Below are 21,702 nucleotides of genomic sequence, written 5' to 3'. Positions count from 1 at the left end.
TCTTTGGTGCAAAACAGTGATTGAAAATCGATTTATTCACTTCATGTTTATGTCTGTTTGTGCATGACTGAGATGGAACTGCACTGAAAACAGCCCTTTAAATTATTCAGACTACCAACACAATAGAGACACGGGGTGATAATAACCAGGGGTGAAAGTAGTTTTAAATTCTAGAATCATAACCTGTTTGTTCTGAAGATCCTGCAGCTTCCACTTCTCTTCCTAACATGGCGCCTCCTCATCCTGACTCTCACACTGACAGGAGGAACCACAGAGCTCTGTTAGGTTAAAGCTCATCTTCTGAAGTTGGGATATTTTTCCTCCAACAGGATCCAGAGGAATCACCTCAAACCAGATGTTGGACTGGATTTTATTTCACTGTCATTTGTGAATGTTAGCTTCTCATTTTCAACAGTGGAGCTATAAAGGTTGAAAAATGTTATTATTTTGGAGAAAATCTCATCAACATTAATATTTCCATTAAATAAGAGGCAAAACAAATTTGTTTGATAAAGGAAAAGCCTCTCAGAGTCTGAGCTCAAAGCACCAAACTATTTTTATATCAGACAATTAATTTAATTTCACATAATTATCGCGGTAGAAGCCATTTGTTTGTTAAATACTTAATGAGACATATTTACTGTGTTTGATGTTTGTTGTAAATGACGTATACTCAAAGAACGAGGTAATTAGTCCAAGTTTGTTGTTTATTGAACGTTAAGAAACTACAGCGGCTGTGATGCACCAATGCAAAAGTAAAACAACCTGAACAGATGATCAACTCTAAACCACCTTTTTACTCTCCGTCTCTCTCTGTCACTTAAGCACACCCGTTGCCATGGCAACCTCCTGCACTCCAATAGCCGACCAGAGATTATGTTAAAAACATAACAATCAGTCCGTTACAATATTAGGTTTGCAGGCTTGATATTTGTTTTGCGATTATTAATAAGCCTCTCATGAACACAGCGGTGGTTGATTAGTTCATTTTAAACTCCTGCTCTGCTCGTTATTTTGGTAATGGAACCGAAACGCACAGAACACCTTGTTGAAACAATAATCACTGAGATTATTATTGTTGTTGGATCATTAATTTGAACACGTTTTATTGATTTTTTTGTTGTTCTTTAATAAAGCTATGAACGTTTTAAGCGAGCCAGAGGAGGAAGTGCAGGTCTCAGCGTCCTGGCGTTCAGTTTGTCACCTAATGCCGAGATCGACTCAAAACCTTCCGCTATCGGAAGGTTTTGCCCCCCTGCTCTAGCAAAGCACAAAGAGTTCAGAAACAATATGAAATGGGAAACAAGTTATTTATTAACTGATTAAGTCTGTTTTAGATTGTTCTTGAAAAACTAATCAGTCACGGCTGATTAGTGGGCGCACTCGCCCACTAATATCAGTGAACCCACTGATATTTTTACAGCAGAGAGCCGCTCCTCTCTTGAGGAGAGGAGCGGCGTACCCCCGCTAAATCTTTTAGGGGTACGCAGTACCCTGCCGTACTCCCTTACTTTCACCCCTGATAATAACTCCGAAATTGTCCAAATAGTTTGAATGTATTTTTCTTTCTTTCCTACTTATGGCAAGTCTGTTTATATCAGAGGTTTGTGGTGCATTTCTGTCCTGAAGATAAAGATATAAAACTTCAGATATTTCACAATGAGATATTAACATACATGAAACCTTACGAAAACCAGAACTTCTCCTCGCGGTCACACTCTGCTCGGACTCTGCTCGCCTTTGGAAACACCTTTCGGCACAGTCGTCTGGCAGCCTCTCAGCCTATAGAATGAAAGTGTTGTACTGGGTGCATTTGTTTCCTTCTAGTGGGTGTGCCTGTGTGGCTACTGTCGATTGTAGCAACCTGCGCCACCCGCTGGATGAAGGGAGTTGGTTGGGCGAACAAACTCCTGCCTAAGATCAGTAGCTGTTAGTGATCAGTACCACACTGCTAGTGGATGTTTAGTGTACAATGGAGCAGAAAGCTAAGGTCGTTGTTTGTCCCTAAATTCTGCGGGTGGTGCAGGTTGCAACAATCGATAGTAGAACAGAGACTAAGTCTGATCGTAAGAAGTTTTGAGTACAATCATTCCAAGTTTTGAGAAGAAAGACATGAAGTCCTGATCTCAAAATGAAAATGTAAGTAAAAGTATTAAAAGTTTTGAGAAGAAAGACATCAAATTCTGTTTCGGACTGAAAATGTGTGCTCTAATGGGCAAAAAGGGAAAGTCAACCAAACAGCTCGATGCATGTAAGCACTGAACACATTGTGGTTGCAGAGTTTTAATTATACAAAAACCACAATTTGAACACTGACATATTTTTACACTTGGATACACTGACCAGAGACTGAAGGCTGAACGAGTCTCACACAGACAGAAGGAGATGTGCAGGAGTTTAAAGTTTTGTATTCGACGTTGGCTGTAAGGTCAATACTCGCGAGCAACACAGACATTGGCAGAGCAACCGTAGCGCTGATTTAACATGGAAGGAGTAACAATAAACAACAGGCAATAGCAGCAATTGTACAGTGCCTTGTACAGGTATTCATACCGCTTTCACATTTTGTCACATTATAATCACAAACTTGAATATATTTTATTGGGATTTTACGTGATAGAACAACACAAAATAGTGCATAAATATGAAATGGAAGAAAATGCTGCGTTTGTATTCAGCCCTGCTCCGTCAGAACCTCGCAGAACGTTCTTCCATGATGACAACCGAAAACATCCAGCCAGAACTACAGCGGGACAGTTCAGGTCGCAGCACATTCATTGGTTTAAATGGCCCAGTCAAAGTCCAGACCCACATTCAATAGATAATCTGTGGCAAGACTTAAAGATTGCTTCACAGATGTCCTATTTCCAATCTGACTGAGCTTCAGCTGCAGTATTTTGCCAGATGTTTTTGCTCATCTACAGGTGGACTCGAGCTGCAGAGCATTCTTACTCCAGACGGTTTGACAGCGATGTCGGCCCAGCCATCGAAATGATTTCAGCTTCAGTTCCTCCGGGATGGTTTTCCTCAAGGTACAGGAGTGTGTTGACGGGAATCTTCGACCATTTTTTCATAACAGCATCGAAGAGGTAAGACACTGATGTCGGACAAAAAGGCCTGTGGCTCACAGTCTCTCCTCTGATTGACCCCAGAGGTGTTCTAGAGTCAGGAGGCGGTGTGTGCTGCACCAGTTCTGATGGTCTGTAGGAATACTCTAAAATTGCTTCTAACTTCTTTTCTTAATAGTTCAAAGATCAAATATACCTAAGTCTGCATTAATAGGTACAATGGAAACCATCTTACCACTAGACCTGAAGCTAACATCTACAGTCTTCCTTATATCTGCTGTTAGGGGCAACAAAATCAAGCTTTTCTGTACACTCATGTGGCTACTGGATTGTAGCCACAGCTGCTCTGGGGCACACACCAGCTCCATCATTTGATTTGGGTCGCATTTGCCTTCTTATGTCTATCGCATAAAATCTCAATTTCAAAATGTGAAAAAAAGTTCAAGGGAAATAAATTCTTTTGCAAGGCACTCTATCAACCTGGCATGACGGAGGCTGCGGTTACAACAACGCTGACGTGAACATCACAAAGACTCAGGTAGAGATTATGAACACTAACATAAGTGACAGTCTAGGGAGAGTCCAAACCAACACCCACAGGTGGGCTTACGCCTTCGTCCTTGGCTGTGTTTTTAACCTCAGGGTTCCCTTTGCCCTCCGTTTCTCCTAGAACGTCTACATGATGAGCTCTCCTGTAAGCGACAGTGAAGTTTTACACAGCTACATGAAGGTCTGCAGGAAGTGTGTAAATGTTATTGGTTGAGTAACAGTGCAGATGTTCCTGTATAGTTCCACCGTGCGTCTGGGGAGGCCTCATCCTTTTCCATTGCTGCATTTTAACGAGGCGTGTTGTCTTGTTGTCAAACGTGTGGGAGGGGTTCGCTTAGCTGTCACAGATTCTTCGAAGCRCCACACTGCAGTTTGAGAGCGTGTGTGTGTGGATGGATTACTGAGGCCTGTAATGAGCGGAGTGTGTCTCTCAGGCGGGGAAGGGTCTCAAACCTGCCCCCGGGATCAGCAGTTTGCGGTGTTTGGCCTTGTGAGCCGAAGAAATATGCTTTGCATGGCTCGTCGTGATTGAAAGCACTTATAATGGAGAAGGTATGGAGCGTTCTACATGTGTCCCAGAGCTGTGGGTCAGTTATTAGGAGCACGTGAAGGGGGGAGGAGGGTGGATTTGATTCCTCCAAACTGTTAACGTCCAGCATTTTTGGAGCATAACTCTATATCCAAAAATTATTGGAGCATTCCGAACAGTTTCAGAACGAGGTCCGAGGCCAAGAAAAACGAGAGCCTTTGGGGGGCTGGGGCCTTGGGGGGAACTGCCGCCTACTCAGCTGCACTCCTCACAGTTGCAGGCTAGGATGTATCTGTAGGTGGCCGTAATGCGAGTCCCGCCGGCGCAGCGAAGCCTCACCGCCTTCAGCTTGGAGGTGTGTGGTCGGCAGCAGGAGCAGAAGCTCTTGAAGGGCTGCTTGAGCACGGAGCTGAAGGAGATGAGCGGGTCTGAGCGGGTGGTGTGGCTGCAGTGGCCCTCGCATCGCGCCAGCAACACCATCTGCGGAGACATGAGAGAGGCCAGGTCAGTCACACAGAGGGTTTTCATCAACATCAAGGTTCTGTCAGAGATAAGATCCGGGGAACGGGGCAGTGTGAGCACAGCGGAGCATTGTTTGAGTATGCCCTGATAGGAAGTAGCGTCTAGCTCCTCTTTGGCCTCTTACTCCCTGGCCTTGTATCTGCGAAATGAGAGATAGCAACAGGAGCCGGTCCCACACTCCCACACCTGAGGTAGTTTAGTCACACACAGCAGACGGGTGTATCAAGTCTTCCTCAAGGTTGACCCATCCCCACACACGCATACAGACACGCACGCACACACACGCACGCACGCACACACACACACACACAGCAACAGCCTGATTAGTGTAGTGACCATCCGACTGGCGCTCCTCTGTGGGTCACTGCATTCCTGTCGCCACCCCTAAACAGCCTCCTGTGTCACGTCTTCTGTCAGCTGCTGTGTGTCGCCACCCGTGTACCCACTTTGACAAAAGCCTGTCTGGGGCCATAGCAGGATGTCACAAATACACACACACACACACGTCAGGAGCGCTGTCGCCACTTTAAGACCATTTGTCTTTGTTCTGGCCGAGCATTGGGCCGTCGCTCTCTCCCCTCATCTGCTCGCCCYGTCCCGACCCTCGCGCCCCTCTACCCCGTACTGCTGTCCCACCATCCATTCAGAGCTGTCATTCATTCATCCACCGATTCACAGATGAGGAACAACTGAGTCACCGCTGTGGTCCAAAGCATCAGAACTACGAAACACTTTCAAAAAAGTAACTACAGTAAATCTCTGTTGCTTATGGATGTGCCATGACTTTCTCCAGCTGAACAGAAACAAAACTGAAGGTATTATCTTTGGATCTAGAGAATAACGATCTAGAGTCAACGCACAGCTTCAGTTATTACAGCTAGAAACCAGCAATTAGGCATAAAATCTGGGTGTAGTGATGAACTCTCACCTGAACCTTCAGAGTCAGATAAAAACAGTTACAAAATCGGCCTTCTGTCACCTGAAGAACATCTCCAGGATTAACGGACGAATGTCCAAGCAAGATCTGGAGAAACTCATCCATGTGTTTATCTTTAGTCACATTGATGACTGCAGCAGAGTCTCCACAGGTCTGCCTGAAAAAGCAGACAGATGCAGCTGATCTAAAACAATGCTGCTCGCGTTCTCACTGAAATAATATCAATAGGAAGAATAATAATAATTAAAAATAATGTTAGTTTATAAATCACCGAACATCTTAGCACCACAATACATTAAAGATCTCCTGTTGTTGTATCAACCTTCCACACCTCTCAGGTCTTCTGGTTCTGCTCTGCATCCAGAACCAGAACCAAACAAGGAGAAGCAGCACTCAGCTTCTATTCACCGCTAATCTGGAACAAACATCCAGAAAACTGTAAAACAGTTTCATAATCAGTTAGTGTATTATATTTCATGGGGTAAAGCACTTTGAACTGCCGTATTGCTAAATGTACTTTACAAATAAACTTATCTTTAACCTTCATGCAAATATGTGATGAAATTATACATTTTAGGAAGAAAAGGCTATAAATAAAAGACTTCAATGTGACATTTAAATACCTAGCTACAGGCTCACACTGCGTACAAGAATGCAGAAGAGTAAAAAAAAAAAGATACCAAGAAAGTATATTGGAGCTGGAGGCCTATCATATGGTTATAGTTTCCAAGGAAGAGGGACTTATTGGGCCCTGGAGATTTCTGAAGATCTACATGGGTGTTAAACTATGTTGGTTTAAAAACATTGAGAAGCAATTTAAACCCACACCATCCTGTGGGAGGTTGTATAATAGTCAGTCATGTGCTTGTAGGCACGATGTGACAGAATGTTTTTGTGATGCGGCAGCGTCACTGCTCCACCGTCTTTGTTTTGGGACAGGACGACCGAGCGACCTTGAGCACGCAACACACCATAGAAGGTGGCGTCTCTTCTTCCTCAGCAGATGTTGAGGTCGAGGTCGAAAGACTTGGCGAAATTTGCAACATCTCACAACTTGTTCTCTGGGTGGAGTGGGCGGAGAAGTTATTTTAATTTATTGTGACCAGATCAAGCATAACTTGGAGTTATTTTGTGTTCCAAGCATTCCTGCAGCTTAAAGTTTGGCAAATGTGTGGCTTTGAGAGACCAGTGAGACCTCATACCTGTAAAAGATGGTGACTAGACTGAATCAGCTGCACCTCAGACAAATATTCACCCCCAGTGTTCAAAGGTGGCTTTGAAAATAAGATGGGTTTGTCTAACCAGGGTAATTTCATCAGGTTATGTGCCATGTGATGAACTGGAAACGTGTCAAAACTCAAATCTCCATAGTTTTAATGGTGTGTTGTGACACAGTATGTTTTGTCCAGAACACTATAGAAAAAATGATTAGACTGTTTAATGAAAAATACAACTACATATAATCACACAGACAAATGTTCTCTAGATACATTTCGTATCTGTATTTTTATCAAAAGTTATTTTTGTACAAAATTTACATTTTAGTGGATACAAAATTCATGTATTTAAGCATCTGCTATTTTTTTTTATCTTAAAAGTAAAATGAGAGCTGTGAATTAAAAATCTAAACTGTACATATAGATATAATAAATTATATTTCAACACTAAGGACAGAATTTAAATTGAACAAAAATTATTCCAACAAAATAAATGTAGTTAAGTTATTTTTTATGAATTTTGTGGGAACAGGTCACGCTTTGTTGGAATAAAAAGTGAGTATTTAAAAAAAAAATGCACACATCCTGTTGAAAGATGCTAGTTGTATGCATGAGGGGGATGCAGTTCAATTCACACAGCCCGGCTGTGAAAACACTCCTGTAAGCACCTGTTTGTAATTTCTCAGTCTATCGTTGTAACTGACCATTACTAATAACTGATCAGTTACACATATCCCTCGATAAACATCAGCGGCCTGCAGAAGGCAGCCTATCGCCAGGCAGCTTCAGGTTTCACTGCATCACTTAGAAATGAACGTTTATTTGCCTCAGATGATGAGATCAGCTGTGGGTGACGAATGTCAGGCTAACCGGAGAAACATGTTCATTAATAGTTCCTCCATGTTTCTGCAGAAAAAAAACATGGAGAGATCTCACATCCAGCAACATGTAAGATCTCTCCAATTGTTCAAATTTCAAATTGTTCAAATTTCAAAATGTGTGTCGATACATTTTGGCAATTTCATCTAATTTCTTTTACACTTAATGATTTTGCAAACATGTCTGTGTGATATTTATGCTTACTTGAAATGTATATTCTTGCATAAACTTCCACAGCAGTAGCTAACAAGTCCTTGTAAAAGTATTATATACATTTAGCTTTTCTTTATGTATTAAAACCTGATACATACATAAAAACATAAAAGCTTCGGGGGAATTTAATGTGATAGAACAACACAAAATATTGCAACTTTTCTTACAACAACAATCTAAAACAAGTGGCAGCCCTTTGCTCCAGAAACCCAACAAAGTCTAGCAGAACCTCTTACTTTCAGATCAGTAGTGGTGTGTGTTATTTAATCTCAGTACAAATGTTGCAGTTCTGTGAAGGCCTCAGATGTTTTCTGGTCTGCCAGCATTGAAGTGTGTGTGCTAGAAAAACTACGACACACGTGATACGCACATATATCATACGTGATACACATATTTATTTGCAATTAAATATGCTGACATATGTGTAACACATGTGGAAAAATGGGAATCACATGTTTTGTACTGAGTCTGCATGCATACATGTGCTTTTTTCATGTCATTCACCTGTGAAGATTTGTACCACATGCATTTTTTTATGCAGCACATGGAATTTCATATGTGAAATTCATAGGGGTTTTGTGAAATGGCATCTGGAACACAACAATCCTTTTAAGAAACATGGTGGTGGCAGCATTATTCTGAGGAAACATCGTGGAAGCTGATTGAAGTTAATGGGACGACGGATGGAGCTGAATAAAGACTGAAGGTTCGGATGGGAGTTAATCTTCAATCTACCCTAAACAGACCAGATCACTAGCTTATTCATGTGGCCCAGTCAAAGTATAGGCCCTAAATTCAAGATGAATTAGTGCAGTCAATTGATAAAAAAAATCAGATTAATCACATTTAATCACTATGCTTGACTTTGTAGGCCTGAAATGTAAAAATACAAAACACTGTGTAAGAAAATCTCTTATTGTCTCAAACTGAACATCTCAGTTTTCCAGGTTTTCATTATTCAGGAAAGTTTAAAAGAAGTTCATTTGTTTCAAACGTAATTTAGAAATCATAACTATAAACTGGATGTGCTTTGGTGGTAGGATAATTCACAGTTGCAATAAGTAATGCTGCCTTGGTTTTATCCAATGGGACGTCCACATCTAGCCACATTTACTGACCTCACCTGTCTGACTTTCCTCGCTCAACACTTCCCTCCCGTTTGACTCTACATTGCTGACCGCAGTACAAGACTGTGCATTAAGTTGCTGTAAACAAGGTAACACCTCCAGGATTGGTAATGTGATTAATCTGCATTATTTAATATTAATACTATAAACTTTTCAGATTAACCGCGTGCGATAAGATGTTAATGTTGGCAGCCCTAAAAAGAATCCTTAGCAAGATTTGAGAATTGATGTTATCAAATGTTCTCCATCCAGTCAGACTGAGCTTGAGTTATGTTCCAGACATCCAGTTGGCCTATTACAGAAAACAAATAAACACCATGAAGTTATGATGTGGGGGAAAAAACGTGAAACATGGAGTGTAAAAGATTTTGAAAGACACTTTTCCGATATCCTAGTTAAACACGAGCATTTACTTAACAAGTGAGTAATGTGGATTTTCTGTAAAGTTTTTGCCTATATGTACGGCTACAGAGGACTCATGCTGGTCAGGCAGGCAGGCCTTGCCTGAGCTCTGCTGAGCTGTGGTTTCACCACCTGCTTGATGCACTCAGAGTCAGAACATTAAAAAAGACCAAAGAGCAGATCACTCAAACCAGAGGAACAACTGCTGTGATCCACAACAAAGGAAAGGGGCCTAATTGATAGCACCTTTCCACAAAATGCCTTGGCATGTCTGCTGTGGCTAAGTGGGCCACCAGTCTTCCCACGTGAAGCGGTTGCCTCGAAGCTGTCTTCAGCATCAAAACCAGAACCGCTCCTCTGGATTGTGTTTCTCACAAGCGCCTTTCATATTCTTCCCTCGACCCATCTCTCTCCCTGCGGACCCTTGGAGGAGGTAGCAGAGAACAGACTGACACGAAACGTCCTCTTTGGGAAAAAACAAGTCCTAGCTGAGGTGCAGAACAGGTCTGCAGCGTGGCCCAGGTCCAGCACTCTCTTCTCACACACACACACACTTTTTCTGAGAAACAAAGCGTGACTTGTCTGCTTGACTGAGAGATGGAGATAAAGACACGGAGGTGGAGAGCGGGAGTAATACAAGTACTTTGACCTGTGTTCTGGGGTTTGCTTTGGACCCCAGAGGTTTTATCTGGAACAATCTATTTCCATGATGTTTGCAACGTTTCCGGTGGAACATTCTGGTAAAGGAAGAATGAGAGAACGACGCGGCATGTCGACCTGCGCGTCGGTCGCACAATTTACCTTAGAGTTGCATTTGTAAATAGGATGTGTGATGGTCTCCACAAAGTGGTGCCTCATGCAGCGATCTGGGTCGGTGTCGACCAGCTGCTGGTGTCCCTTATCGCCAGCCTTGTTGCTGCTGCTGCTGCTGGCAGACTGGACGAAGCCCAGCAGAGGACAACACATCAGGACCAGCAGGAGTCTAGAAGGAGGGCCGGTGGAGATGGACGGTTTCATGACTGGGACACCCGGAGGCTCCTGGCGCTGCAGGCGGTGGCCAATGTGTCACGGTTCTTGACTACAGCCTCTCTAACGCTTTCTGACGGGATTCAGAGAAGTCTCACACAGGACAGGCTCTGTCTTTGTTCCTACTGGAGGAATGAAGATTGAAGGTCAGGGTGACGTAGGGAAGGCAGGTGGCAGGAGAGTCGGGCCACTCCATCCCTCGCCGTCTCAGTCCCTCTTGGTCTGGAAGAACAACGAGACAAACACAAAAAGATTGAATCAAATACATAAATATAATAATGTACTCTTCCTTGCAAACATGTTCATGTCCCTTTAAACTTTGCAACCTTTTGTCATCGCCTTTCTAAGCAATGCCATTGCCTTCCTGTGCAAGGCAATTGGCCACAAATTTTATAAGTGTGTCACACACTCCCTGCTGATACACACACACACACACACGCACACACACACACACACACACACACACACACACACACACACACACGCAGGACACACACATGCTGGTAGAAACCACACCAGCCTGACACCAACCAGGCCCTTTCCTCTCTGCAGGGACAACTTTTTCATTAATACACGTTGCTCTCCCCAACAAGCCCTCCCTGGGCCGTAAACGCTCTGCCAGTCCTGCAACATATTTTCATAACTGTTTACTTTACCCCCCTCAACTTCATATTTTTATAGCTCTCCCGACATCAGGGCTTGCGTTAATAGGGAGCGTGTTGCTGGCGGAGGCAGATTTGCTAGAAGGGAATGTGTTACTAATTATGTGGAGGTCTGTGTGCAGGGTGAGGGAGTACAACACCATCACTGAGGACTTTTCAGAAAAATTATAAATACAACATGACGTCATTAATGTCTGAAATGTATGAAAATGTGTGCTGACTGCCGGACTGATTTACACCAGACTCTTGTAACTAGTGTGTTAATTTCTCCCTCCCCTGCTGTTGACCGTCATGAACACTGAAAGTAATCCTACATTGGTTCATCTGTTTCTTTTTGTGTCTCTGCTCTGTCTTCTCAAACCACCCAGCTGGTTCAGGCAGATGGCCCCAATTTGGTCATTTTGATCTAAGTTACTAGTGTTTATTTATGTATGTTTTTTTTAAACAAATGTAATGAAAATATAACTTTGAAAAATGATCCGCCATTTGTTTTACTCTTTTCCCCCCCTTTACATCACGTAGTCAGTTTTCATGTCTGACTGTATAATTTCTGTAAGGTAAATGTGGCTCTAGTGTAAAGTGCTTAGTGTAGTTAAAACTTCAGTATGTAACTTATTACACATATATTTTTTTTACATATATGTTGAAAGTGTTACTTTGTCATGACAGTTCATGACAAAGTGGAGTCAAACAGATTAGACCATACATGAAAGTATGAGACAGAAAATTCGTGATAAAATCTGTTTTCTTCCGCTGGTAAGTAGGAACAACCAATCAGAGCCAGGAGGCGGGTCTTAGCGCTGTCAATCACTCTGTGTGGCGCTGCTCACTGCTAAGTGAGCAGCAAAGCCGGGTGTGAATGCTAAGGCTACTTAGCATGGTCATTGATGACAAGTAATGACAAATAACTGTAACGGTAAGTCGTTTTTCCGCCATCAGCACATTCAGCAGCGAGTTCATGAGGATGATTGACAGCACTAAGACCCTCCTCCTGGCTCTGATTGGCTGTTTTGGCCCGGGAGCGGGGCGTTTCTTAAGACAGCAACAGTAGCATTGGAGGGAGGAGGTGGAGATCGATTTTTTCACAGATTATCTGTCTCAACTGTCACAGCATAGTGACGGTTTTAACAAATGTGTAAAAAACATTTATTTTTTAAATAAAAGTTACATACTGCAGCTGTAAAAGCTATTTAAAGCTGAACTAAGTTTATAAAGCCCTTTATAAACATTGGGTCTCTAACCTACTGCTCCACAGGCAGCATTTCTCCTGACTTTCTCTTCCTTACTGGATGATTCACCATGTCGGTCTTTGTCAAAAGGAGACGCTGGAGACTTAACGGTGGCTTTGATCCTGGGTGGCCTGTGTGTTTTGCATTGATTAAAGAATTCAGGCTTCCTTATGTAACGTCTTTCGGACCATTCCCACTTAGCTGGTTTGGTTCAGGATTTATTTAAGAGTTTTTAACTCCAGACAAGAAAGTATTTTTTTACAAATACGGTAAACAGGCCAATAAGCGCTTTAAATCCAAAGCCTCATGTTTGAACTTTAATAAACAAAATCATTTCGGCCGTCATATCCAGACGGTTAAGGACTGGATATTATTCCTCGTAGCTAAGAGTTCACATATTTCCCAGGTGACAATAGATACAGTCAGGATTACACTGCAAAAACTTTTACCAAGTTTTTTAAATCTAGTTTCTAGTTAATACGCTTGAAATATAGCAGAACTAACTTACAAGAAAGTTTTCAGCAAGATAATAGAGCTTCTTTTTATTATTATTATTTTTTTAGTTTGTTTTTGTTTCCTTCAAATAAAAAAAGTCCTGGTGGAACGTTCCATTGGCAGATTATTTCACTTTTAACATAGGAAAATATCTTTTTATGGAAAGCACTTTTTATTTATGTCTACAAATTAGAACATAATTAGATATTTGAAAGGGAGTGAAGAAAAACTTTTTTGCCTTTTGAGTGGATAAAAGTAGCATTCAAACCCACACTACAAAAACACCAAACCTTACTAAGCATTGGTCTAGTTTCTAGTTAATATTTCACATGTAAATCATTTTCCCCATCTTTGATGTGATGTGTACTTTCTTTTTTAATGAATATTAAGGAATTACTGACTTCAAACAAGCTCCTATATCTTGCTGAAAGATTACTTATGTTACTTTTGTCTTATTTCAAGTGTAATAAAATATTTGCACAAGAAATACAGCAGAAATACTTGAGAAGATTTTGTGTTTTTGCAGTGTATAGTCGAAGTTGTTTACTGAGATTATAAGCAGATCTTGATCAAAACCAGCGGATCAAACACTAAATAAATCCGCTGATTCACTTTAGGCTCAGTGAGGCGTCAGTCCAGCCCGGCTTTCGCGATGATTTCCATTTTCCTGCAGAAATCGTCTGACTGGCCCCGGTGCAGTCTCCTCCCTCGGCCCCGGCACTCGTCCCTCGAAGGGGAAATCATTTAAAAGTTAACATTCCTCTCGAGAAAAATAGACGTATCATTTGGCCTGTTAAAATAAATACTGCCCAAGATGTTTCGCTGGACCGTCGAACATGTGCTGCGGGGTTTACATAGCGGGCGGCCCGGTCTCCTCGAGCACTGCCAGAACCTCTCAGCACCTCGGGCCCTGCCAGCCGTACGACCAACGCCGTTCCGCCGGCTCTGCTGCCCGTATCGCTGTCAGCATCATTAGTCTGCTAGTCTTTGGCAAGACGCTCTTAAGTGTTTATGGAGTGCGAGTGTCTGAAATCAGCGATGGACCGTCTTCCAGCAGTGGAGTTAAACAGATTAGGCCAAATGAAGAGAAGATTTATGCCCCCTGTCAAGAGTTCCCAAATGGAGACACAGATGCTAATTTAGGCAAAACTCTGCGGTGGAGGGCCCTTCTCACCGCTATTAACCCTTACCTACCACATACTGCATGTGCCCTTTGACCTTTAGCTCCACTGAAGGTGGATCTAAAGGGATATGGTATCTTCCTTTCAAGCCTATATGTAAAGAAACAACWAACTAAGAGGTTGTTTGTTTATTTAGTCTCACAATCTAAAGGACCAGGGGTGGGTTCACACTAGCCATGGTTAGCCTGCTTTAATCCAACTCCAGTCCATTTGTCTAGAAAGTCTGGTTCATTTGGGGAGGTGTGAATGCATAATCAAACTCAAAAAGATCAAACTCTGGTCCGCCTAAAGACTTTGATCTCGGATTGATTTAAATGAACTCTGGAGAGGTTCAAATGTATATGTGAAGGAGACCAGAGACCGCTCCAACAGAAGGAAGATGAGTACACTGCAGGGGATTCTGGGTAAATACAACCAAAGCAAACGCAAGATTCTGGCAGGAGTGGGAGAAATGGCTCGTGGTCTTTTGCCAAAGACAAAAGAGAAATCCTATAACCACTAAAATCTGATGCCACTCCATTTTTATCTATATTTCATGATGAAGGAAGTTGTTTCTTTCCAAGGCTTTTGTGACATTTCCTTTAATAGTTCCTGGTCCAGCGCCACCACAGGTGGAAAGGAGAACAGGTTTTTCAATTAGTTGAAAATGTAACAAATGTTGCAATTTTGGTTCCCAGTTGAACTGAGTCTGACAGACCATCGGCTGTAGCTGCTAATACTGGACAAAGACGACTCGAAGCTAGCTGGTTTCAGTGATTCACTTTCTGCTCAATCCAAGGCTACTATGCCCAGACCTCTCAGGTCTTCTGGTTCTGGTCTGGTCTGCATCCCTAGAATCAGAACCAAACATGGAGAAGCAGCATTCAGCTTCTATGCTGAGGCTAAAACCCCCAGCTGTTTGCAGTTGTCTTTGATTAGTAGTAAGTGGAACATTGACTGATATATTTGATGTATATTTTCTTGATGATTTTGATGATGGCATTTGGCAAAATGTAACATTAATTTTTTGTTTTATAAATGGTTACTGTACCCATCATGTAAAGCACTTTGAACTGCCTTGTTGCTGAAATGTGTGATACAAACACACTATCAAAAAATTCAAAATGTTATTTTTTTTCTTCTTTTTGTTTTGTCATATTAAGAACTCTGACTGAATCAGACCTGAAAAGAAAAAACTAGAGACTTGTACTGGCAGAAAGAGCTTGATCAGTGATTCTCTAATCAATCAGTCGACGTAAATCAATCATCGTTACAGTTCCTCAACCATCTCTGCCATGAACTGTTCAAACTGTACCCATTCTGGAATAATCCAAGTGTTGAGAGCATGACTAAAGACTAAAGAAATGTTCAGCTTTGAAGCACATATGTAAAAGGAAAGCTGCCAAAGCGGTCTGGGTTTGATAAGCCAAATATTTCATTATTTTTCATAAGTGAGGATAGCTTTATATATTCACCAGACACCTGGAGATAAGACTTTGCCTACATTAAGGGCGTCTCAATACAATAATCAATCACGCAAGTGGCCTTTATTAACAGAAAACAGCACAAACAAAAAAATAAAACTATTATGAAAAGACAAAAGCAATTGAATCTTTTATTATTTTGCTCCTTTTGCCTCCAGCAAATGGACGGATTTGGGTTTAGCTGAGTTTTAGTTTAGACTAGGCACAGGTCTGTGATAGAGTGAAAATGTTCACATTTCTTCTCATCTTGTCCTCTTGACATCTTAATGTTTCAGACTAAAGTAATTCATCATATCAGACAAAGATAACTGGATTTAATACAAAAATCTGTTTTTGAATCACAATTTCATTATCACGTGAAAGAAAGGGACAGAAATCAGCTTGGTCTTATTTGAAAAAAAATAATGACACCTCATTTATAATGTAGAGAAACAACATCAGTTTCACTAGTCAAATAAAGGCCTGATCACTGCATGTAGGAGTGGGCAATATGGACTAAAAGATTTGTCATGAAATTTTATGGTATTGTAATAACGATAAAACTGAGCAAGGACGCTTTATTACTTTTTTAGGTTGCTGATTACATGACACAGCAATAATAGCATCACAAACACAAATGCTATATTGTAATAAATATCTTTATGACACCAGTCACATAAAAAGGTAATCACTAAAATGCACACAGTAACTGCATTTAATCATATATTCAAATATTGAACAAACAGAGGAAAACAATGCTGACAATACGGACAGTTTTGGGACGTTTTAAACATCATGAATCGGATTTTACCGTTACTACGATAAATCAGAATTTAAAGTATCGTTTATCATTTACCGTGATAAATTTCTTGTCATGATGAGATTCAGATTTATTGCTGTAACGATAAATTCCAATTAATGACGTTTAAAACCCCCTAACATTGTCAGGATAATTTGTAGGGCGTTGCTGTTGTTCACAATTCAATAATAAGAACACAGGAACAGGTTGGTTTGGCACGTTTTTCCCTCAACAAATTAAATAATTTAAAAACTGTATTTTCGCAAACAGAAGAAATATGTAAAGGGGTAAATTCTGGTTGAAATTATAGTTTAGAGTCATTTTAAAGAGATGCCAAAGATAGTTGGAGTGGCCAAAGTTTTCTCTAGATGTATGAAGCGAGAGTGGATTAAGTGTTACATAGAGTAACACCTGTAAAGGCATGATCTCTGTTTCACCAAGGTTTGGGCATTTATCGCTTTCCATTTATCGTGATAAATTTCTTATAAAAATGCAGATTTGTTGTTGACGCGATACATTCCAATTGACGATGTTTAAAAAGAAATTCTCCACCGTTTGTTCAATGAGAGCATCAATAGAGATCAATACATCTGAAAATATGATTAAATGCAGTTACTGTGTGGATTTGAGTGATACAATGAACACTTCCTGGTGTGACTAAAGAAGCATATTACACATTTTTTCATGAGCAGTATTTGTTTGTGGAACTATAAATGTTGTGTCAAGGATTCACAGCCATCCCTAATGTTACCTGAAAAAGTAGTGATAAATAGTTTATCACTTTTATCGCTATCATAATAGTACCACAAAATATTGTGATAAAATTTTGAGTCTGTATCGTTTTACCTTCTCTTCTGTTCCAAGAGATGAGTATTTCAGACAATCATATGGAAACTATTATTACTACTGTTAGCTACTAAAACATGACTGTAAAGCAGCAGACTGTAGGCTGGCTGGTTGACGAGCAAATGTTTCAGCCTTTTCCAGCCTTATTGCTTTTTTGTTTAAAATAAAAGTAACTAATGTTTTATAATTTTGCATAAATAGCACAATATCATCAATGTTTTTTTCACTACAGGTTATCACATCCTACCACCCCAGTCCTTGTTTTGACCTTTTGTTCCCAAAACCATTAAAAAAATGTTTTTAATCACATGTAGAACAGCAGAAACAAAGAAAGTAAATCTTTCCTGTAACCATATACATCGTGATTACTCTAATTATATTTAAGCCATGTGAGCTGAACAGGAAGGGACGGCTGTCAGCTATTCCACAGTCTGTGGTGGATCACAGTTTCTGCTGATAATTGGAGTGAGAATAATACTTTTCACTGAACCGCGGCAGCCAACCCGACATATGAAACAAAAAAACCCAAAAAAACAGTCCAAGTGCTTTTATAAGCTCCTGTCTTCTTTGCGGCCTCCGTGTGAGACAGAAACGGCGTGGTTTTTAAACTTCGTAGCTTCGCTTGTTCTTGTGTCACGTTTCCATAACTGCCAATCAAAGATGGAGACAGCTGAACACCCGTGAACTACCCACGGGTGTTGTTGGGGGTTTCAGCGCGCAACGTTTCCAATCAAATCCACCACACATGTAATGAGTTTGGGAATTTCAGGGATCTCGGATGTTTTCTTGGGGTGCGGGGTTGCATGGAGGGGTGACTGTTGTGAGTTCCAGCTACGCGATACTCCCGTTTTGCATGAACGGGCAGAAAAGCATGTGCGAGTGTATTATCCCGTGAAGCCAGTAAATGGATTTTATTAAGTGAAAACATGTTAAATCAATTGAGATCAAACAGGACGATGTAGCTGCGGTTGCGGTCACACTAGGGGAAACATCCTCGGCATTTCCTCGTAAATCACAGTTCCCCTTCGGAACATGTGTTTTCGTTAAACAGACAACAGGTCCTGGCCTTACCGTGAAGGAAAGCAAACAGAGATAATGACAGCAGTGGTCCGGCAAGTAAATACCCCGACAGGCCAAATAAACTCTCTTTTTACCTGAAATGTGGTTCTGGTCCTGGTCCAGCAGCATCCTCCATGATTAACACTTGGCTGAGCTGGCCAGACGTTCCCACCTCTTTAAGATGATTCTCTATTGATTGTCGTCTGCCTGTTGCGCCACCGGCACAGCAAGGCAGGGACATATCTCCGTACAAGGTGTCTGCACATCATAATTACTGTCTCTTTTTGTCTACTCAGGATTATAAACTCTGAAAGCCGCCGATAGCAACGCACAGTTGTGAAAGGCAGCTGTTTCAGAAAATGGGGGGGCTTTTAGGATAATAATCAGAGAGAGTTCATTACATGTCCGTGAGGGTGAGAACTCCAGTCGCATCATTGGTCGGAAAGTGAAAGAGGTCGAGAGGGTTGAGGAAGGACAAGGGCCACATTCAGACTCCTCTGCCTGAATTCACCCTCAGCTGAAAGCAGCTGGATCATTTTGACCATCCTTATCGCCCTGCGCCACAGACACAACAGCATAGCCCAAACTCAGGCTGTCCGCACATCCTTAGAAAGTCTTAAATTCATGTATTTAGAATGAAGGTCTTAAAATGTCCTTAATTTATTTCAAAAAACGTATGTTGGCCTTAAATAAGTGAATAACAGGTCTTAAATTTTGCTGTGGCAGGAGTATTTCATCTTGTATTTTCAATGCAGTTTTTTTTTCTTATAGGACTTTTCTGTCACACAAAAGGTTGAGTCAAGCACAGACATCTTCATTGTTCTGTGATTCAAGCTGCTAACATACTCTTGGTAGCAAACAAGCTAGCTGTGGGTTAGGTGAAAATGTATCGCCAGTTGGCAGGATGACCTTTGTCTTCACCATCGGTTCACTTCTATGACTGAAAGTGGTTCTGGCTACGAAGCTGCGGGTTTCCAACCCGTACGATGCGACATGCATTCTACAACACGCCGCGTACACAGAGGCTGCAGACCTGGACGCTGCCATCCTGAGTTCAACTCCCGTTTTTTGGTTCCTTTGCCACATGCCTTCCTCACAGAAATGTCAGTTTTGCTCCAGTGGGATAATTAATGGCCCTGAAAAAGATTAGTGCTGCTACTGCTAGAATTGATCTAGGAGCAACATTTGATGCAACAAACTCTGGAGACAGACGATTTGTGGATTTTAAACATGATGGTCAAGCACCGGCCTTACTTATTGAAGAATTGTATTTCATTAAAAGCTGCTAATATGGAGGGAAATTTAACTTTTCTGTCTTGAAACAGACCTTAAATGTCATTCATAATGGTTTTAAGTTTGAGTTGGAGAAACCAGCAGAAACCCAGAAACTGCTTCGGTCCACATCTTAGTTTGATCTATCACTTGAAATTACCCTCATCCTCCGCTCAAGCTCCACTCTTGTATTTCTAGTAATCACAAAAACACATTGTGTTCCACTTTAAAGTACATTCTTTTCCTACATCCTTTTTCCATCACGTTCTCGTTCACACCAAACTCTAAGTACTCGTACTATTCTGTTGCAGTACGGTGTTCTAAACTTCCCTGATTATGTTTGGAAAGAGTGCTGGACCCAAACTCACGGTGTCACCTTAGGTCCTCACTGTTTTCATTACAAAATCCAGCTACGCTGGCAGCACAGCCCTGCAAAATACAACAAGTCATTCATTCTGAATTACCCATGAAATTTCACCTCCTTTAAAGTAAACTACTTCGCTTAATGACTTGGAAGCAAAAAAAGCTCCAAGAAGTAGACCACCGCCAACAAAGACATTTCCAGATGTTTCCAGTTGATTAGAGGGGAGGGGGTTGTTTGTTGTGAATTGGAACGATCAAAATAAACAGAAATGAATTTGGAAGGCAAAGCCAACTTACAATGTCGTCGTAAAAAGCAACAAGCTACAATCAGCGAACACATGAGGTCAACTGCATTCTAAAACATGACGTAAAGTTTTGCTTTTTTWAAATTAACTGGTGCATTTTAAAGGGGCAGTATTGTGCAAAATKATATTTTTGACCTTTACATTGAGTTATAAATTTATTCCCTCATCAAAAACATACCTGGAGTATTTTCTTAATTCTTCCATGCATGTGTGAGAAATCCTTCAATCTCTCTATGGCAACCACTTATCTGTGCAAAACACCTGAGTGGACCTAGCCCCGCCTTCAAGGACAAAGCTCCTTCTCTGAGCTGCAGTTTCCAAGATTCTGAGCTTCTGCCTCGCAGCGCAACCCTCAGCTCCTTCAGACTAGCCAGCGGCAATTAGCAAACACCTGGTGGACTATCAGCAGAGCTCATTATACAAGCTACCTATCAGGTACCTATATGTTGTGACAACTTCCTGAAGGCGGAGCTTCAGAAAGAGCAGGAACTTCTTAAAGAGACAGAGGCCCAATTTCAAAGCGTTAAATTACAAAGTCAAATTTCTGTTAAGTCATACTTGACATATACAGCAATTTTATAACAACTGAAGTGAACATAGTTTCTTGATTGTGCTACAAAATGGCACTATGTTCCTGGAAAATACATATTACTGCCCATTTAAGAGTATTGAGTTATGCATTGGGCCATTTCCATGTCTCTGCTTTATTTTTTAAGTGTCAGTCTCAGTCCGCCGTGATTAACTGGTACTAGCAATATATACCTATCATGTTGCCTGTGGATGTATAAGGACAAGTCAAAGCATAATTAGTGAATTACTTTCACTAATTCTCTAACACTCTTTCAAATTTAATGAGAAACATTTTCCAGCTGTGAAATGAGAGAAACTGCCATTGTGAGTTCACTTACATCTCATGCCATCTTGTCCTGATGGACCCAATACCATCTTTTCTCATGAATGGGCCTTCTGAGTACTTTTCTAAGGGTTTTTCAAAGGTTCAGCGTGTTTGTCAAGCCCTGTTTCTCCATATTTACACCAAAACACCACAATTATCAACAATCCTGATTGGGCTGGAGGTAACACAAATATACAAACTTTGTTAATTTCACCTACAGTATGTTGGTCCCTTATGACTCCGTTTTAGAGCATCATGTTTCTCAGCAGTCAAAAAAAAACTGAGTCAATGAATAAACAAAATCTCAGCCCCATCCATCTTTCCAATCCCACATTTTTTCCATTAATTTGCTGGTTTGTTTATGCAATTTCTCAGAAATTTATTTTCTCCCTAACTGAATTATTTTTTGCCATGTTTTGGGGGTCAAACCGCACCTTTATCAGACACTTCATACATACAGCTGACAAATACCTAATGGCAAGGCCAACTGATCTCAGGAATGGAGACGAAAAGTCTCTGTAAAACCGACAGAAGCTTTGTTTTATAAACCTGTTTGAGTGTAAAACCTCCCTGTCTTTGTCATGTTATCTGTTCGGTAAGCTGAGACATTCAGATCTGTTTGATTTTCAGCTGGCCTCACTCATAACTAGAATGTTTTACCCTGGAGACTCACAAAATGGAGAGT

At 41.2% G+C, this 21,702-nt stretch overlaps 1 protein-coding gene across 3 annotated transcripts in view; it reads right to left on the bottom strand.

Moving 5' to 3' along the window:
• Positions 1-2,267: 2,267 nt before the first annotated feature.
• The window catches only part of ndp (norrin cystine knot growth factor NDP), a 33,310-nt gene continuing 13,875 nt past the window's right edge, over positions 2,268-21,702 (bottom strand). For all 3 annotated transcript variants that reach the window (XM_017308164.1, XM_008437273.2, XM_008437281.2), the window contains exons 2-3: positions 10,245-10,691; positions 2,268-4,626 (exon numbers count right to left, since the gene is read on the bottom strand). In XM_017308164.1, coding sequence (XP_017163653.1) covers positions 4,402-4,626; positions 10,245-10,460 — 441 coding nt within the window. In that variant the 5' untranslated portion in view covers positions 10,461-10,691 and the 3' untranslated portion in view covers positions 2,268-4,401. The remainder of the gene's footprint in view (positions 4,627-10,244; positions 10,692-21,702) is intronic.

This window comes from Poecilia reticulata, linkage group LG2 (genome assembly GCF_000633615.1).
Source record: "Poecilia reticulata strain Guanapo linkage group LG2, Guppy_female_1.0+MT, whole genome shotgun sequence".
NCBI lineage: Eukaryota > Metazoa > Chordata > Actinopteri > Cyprinodontiformes > Poeciliidae > Poecilia > Poecilia reticulata.
Note: the sequence above shows the minus strand (reverse complement) of the source record. Positions and strands in the feature narration are given on the sequence as shown.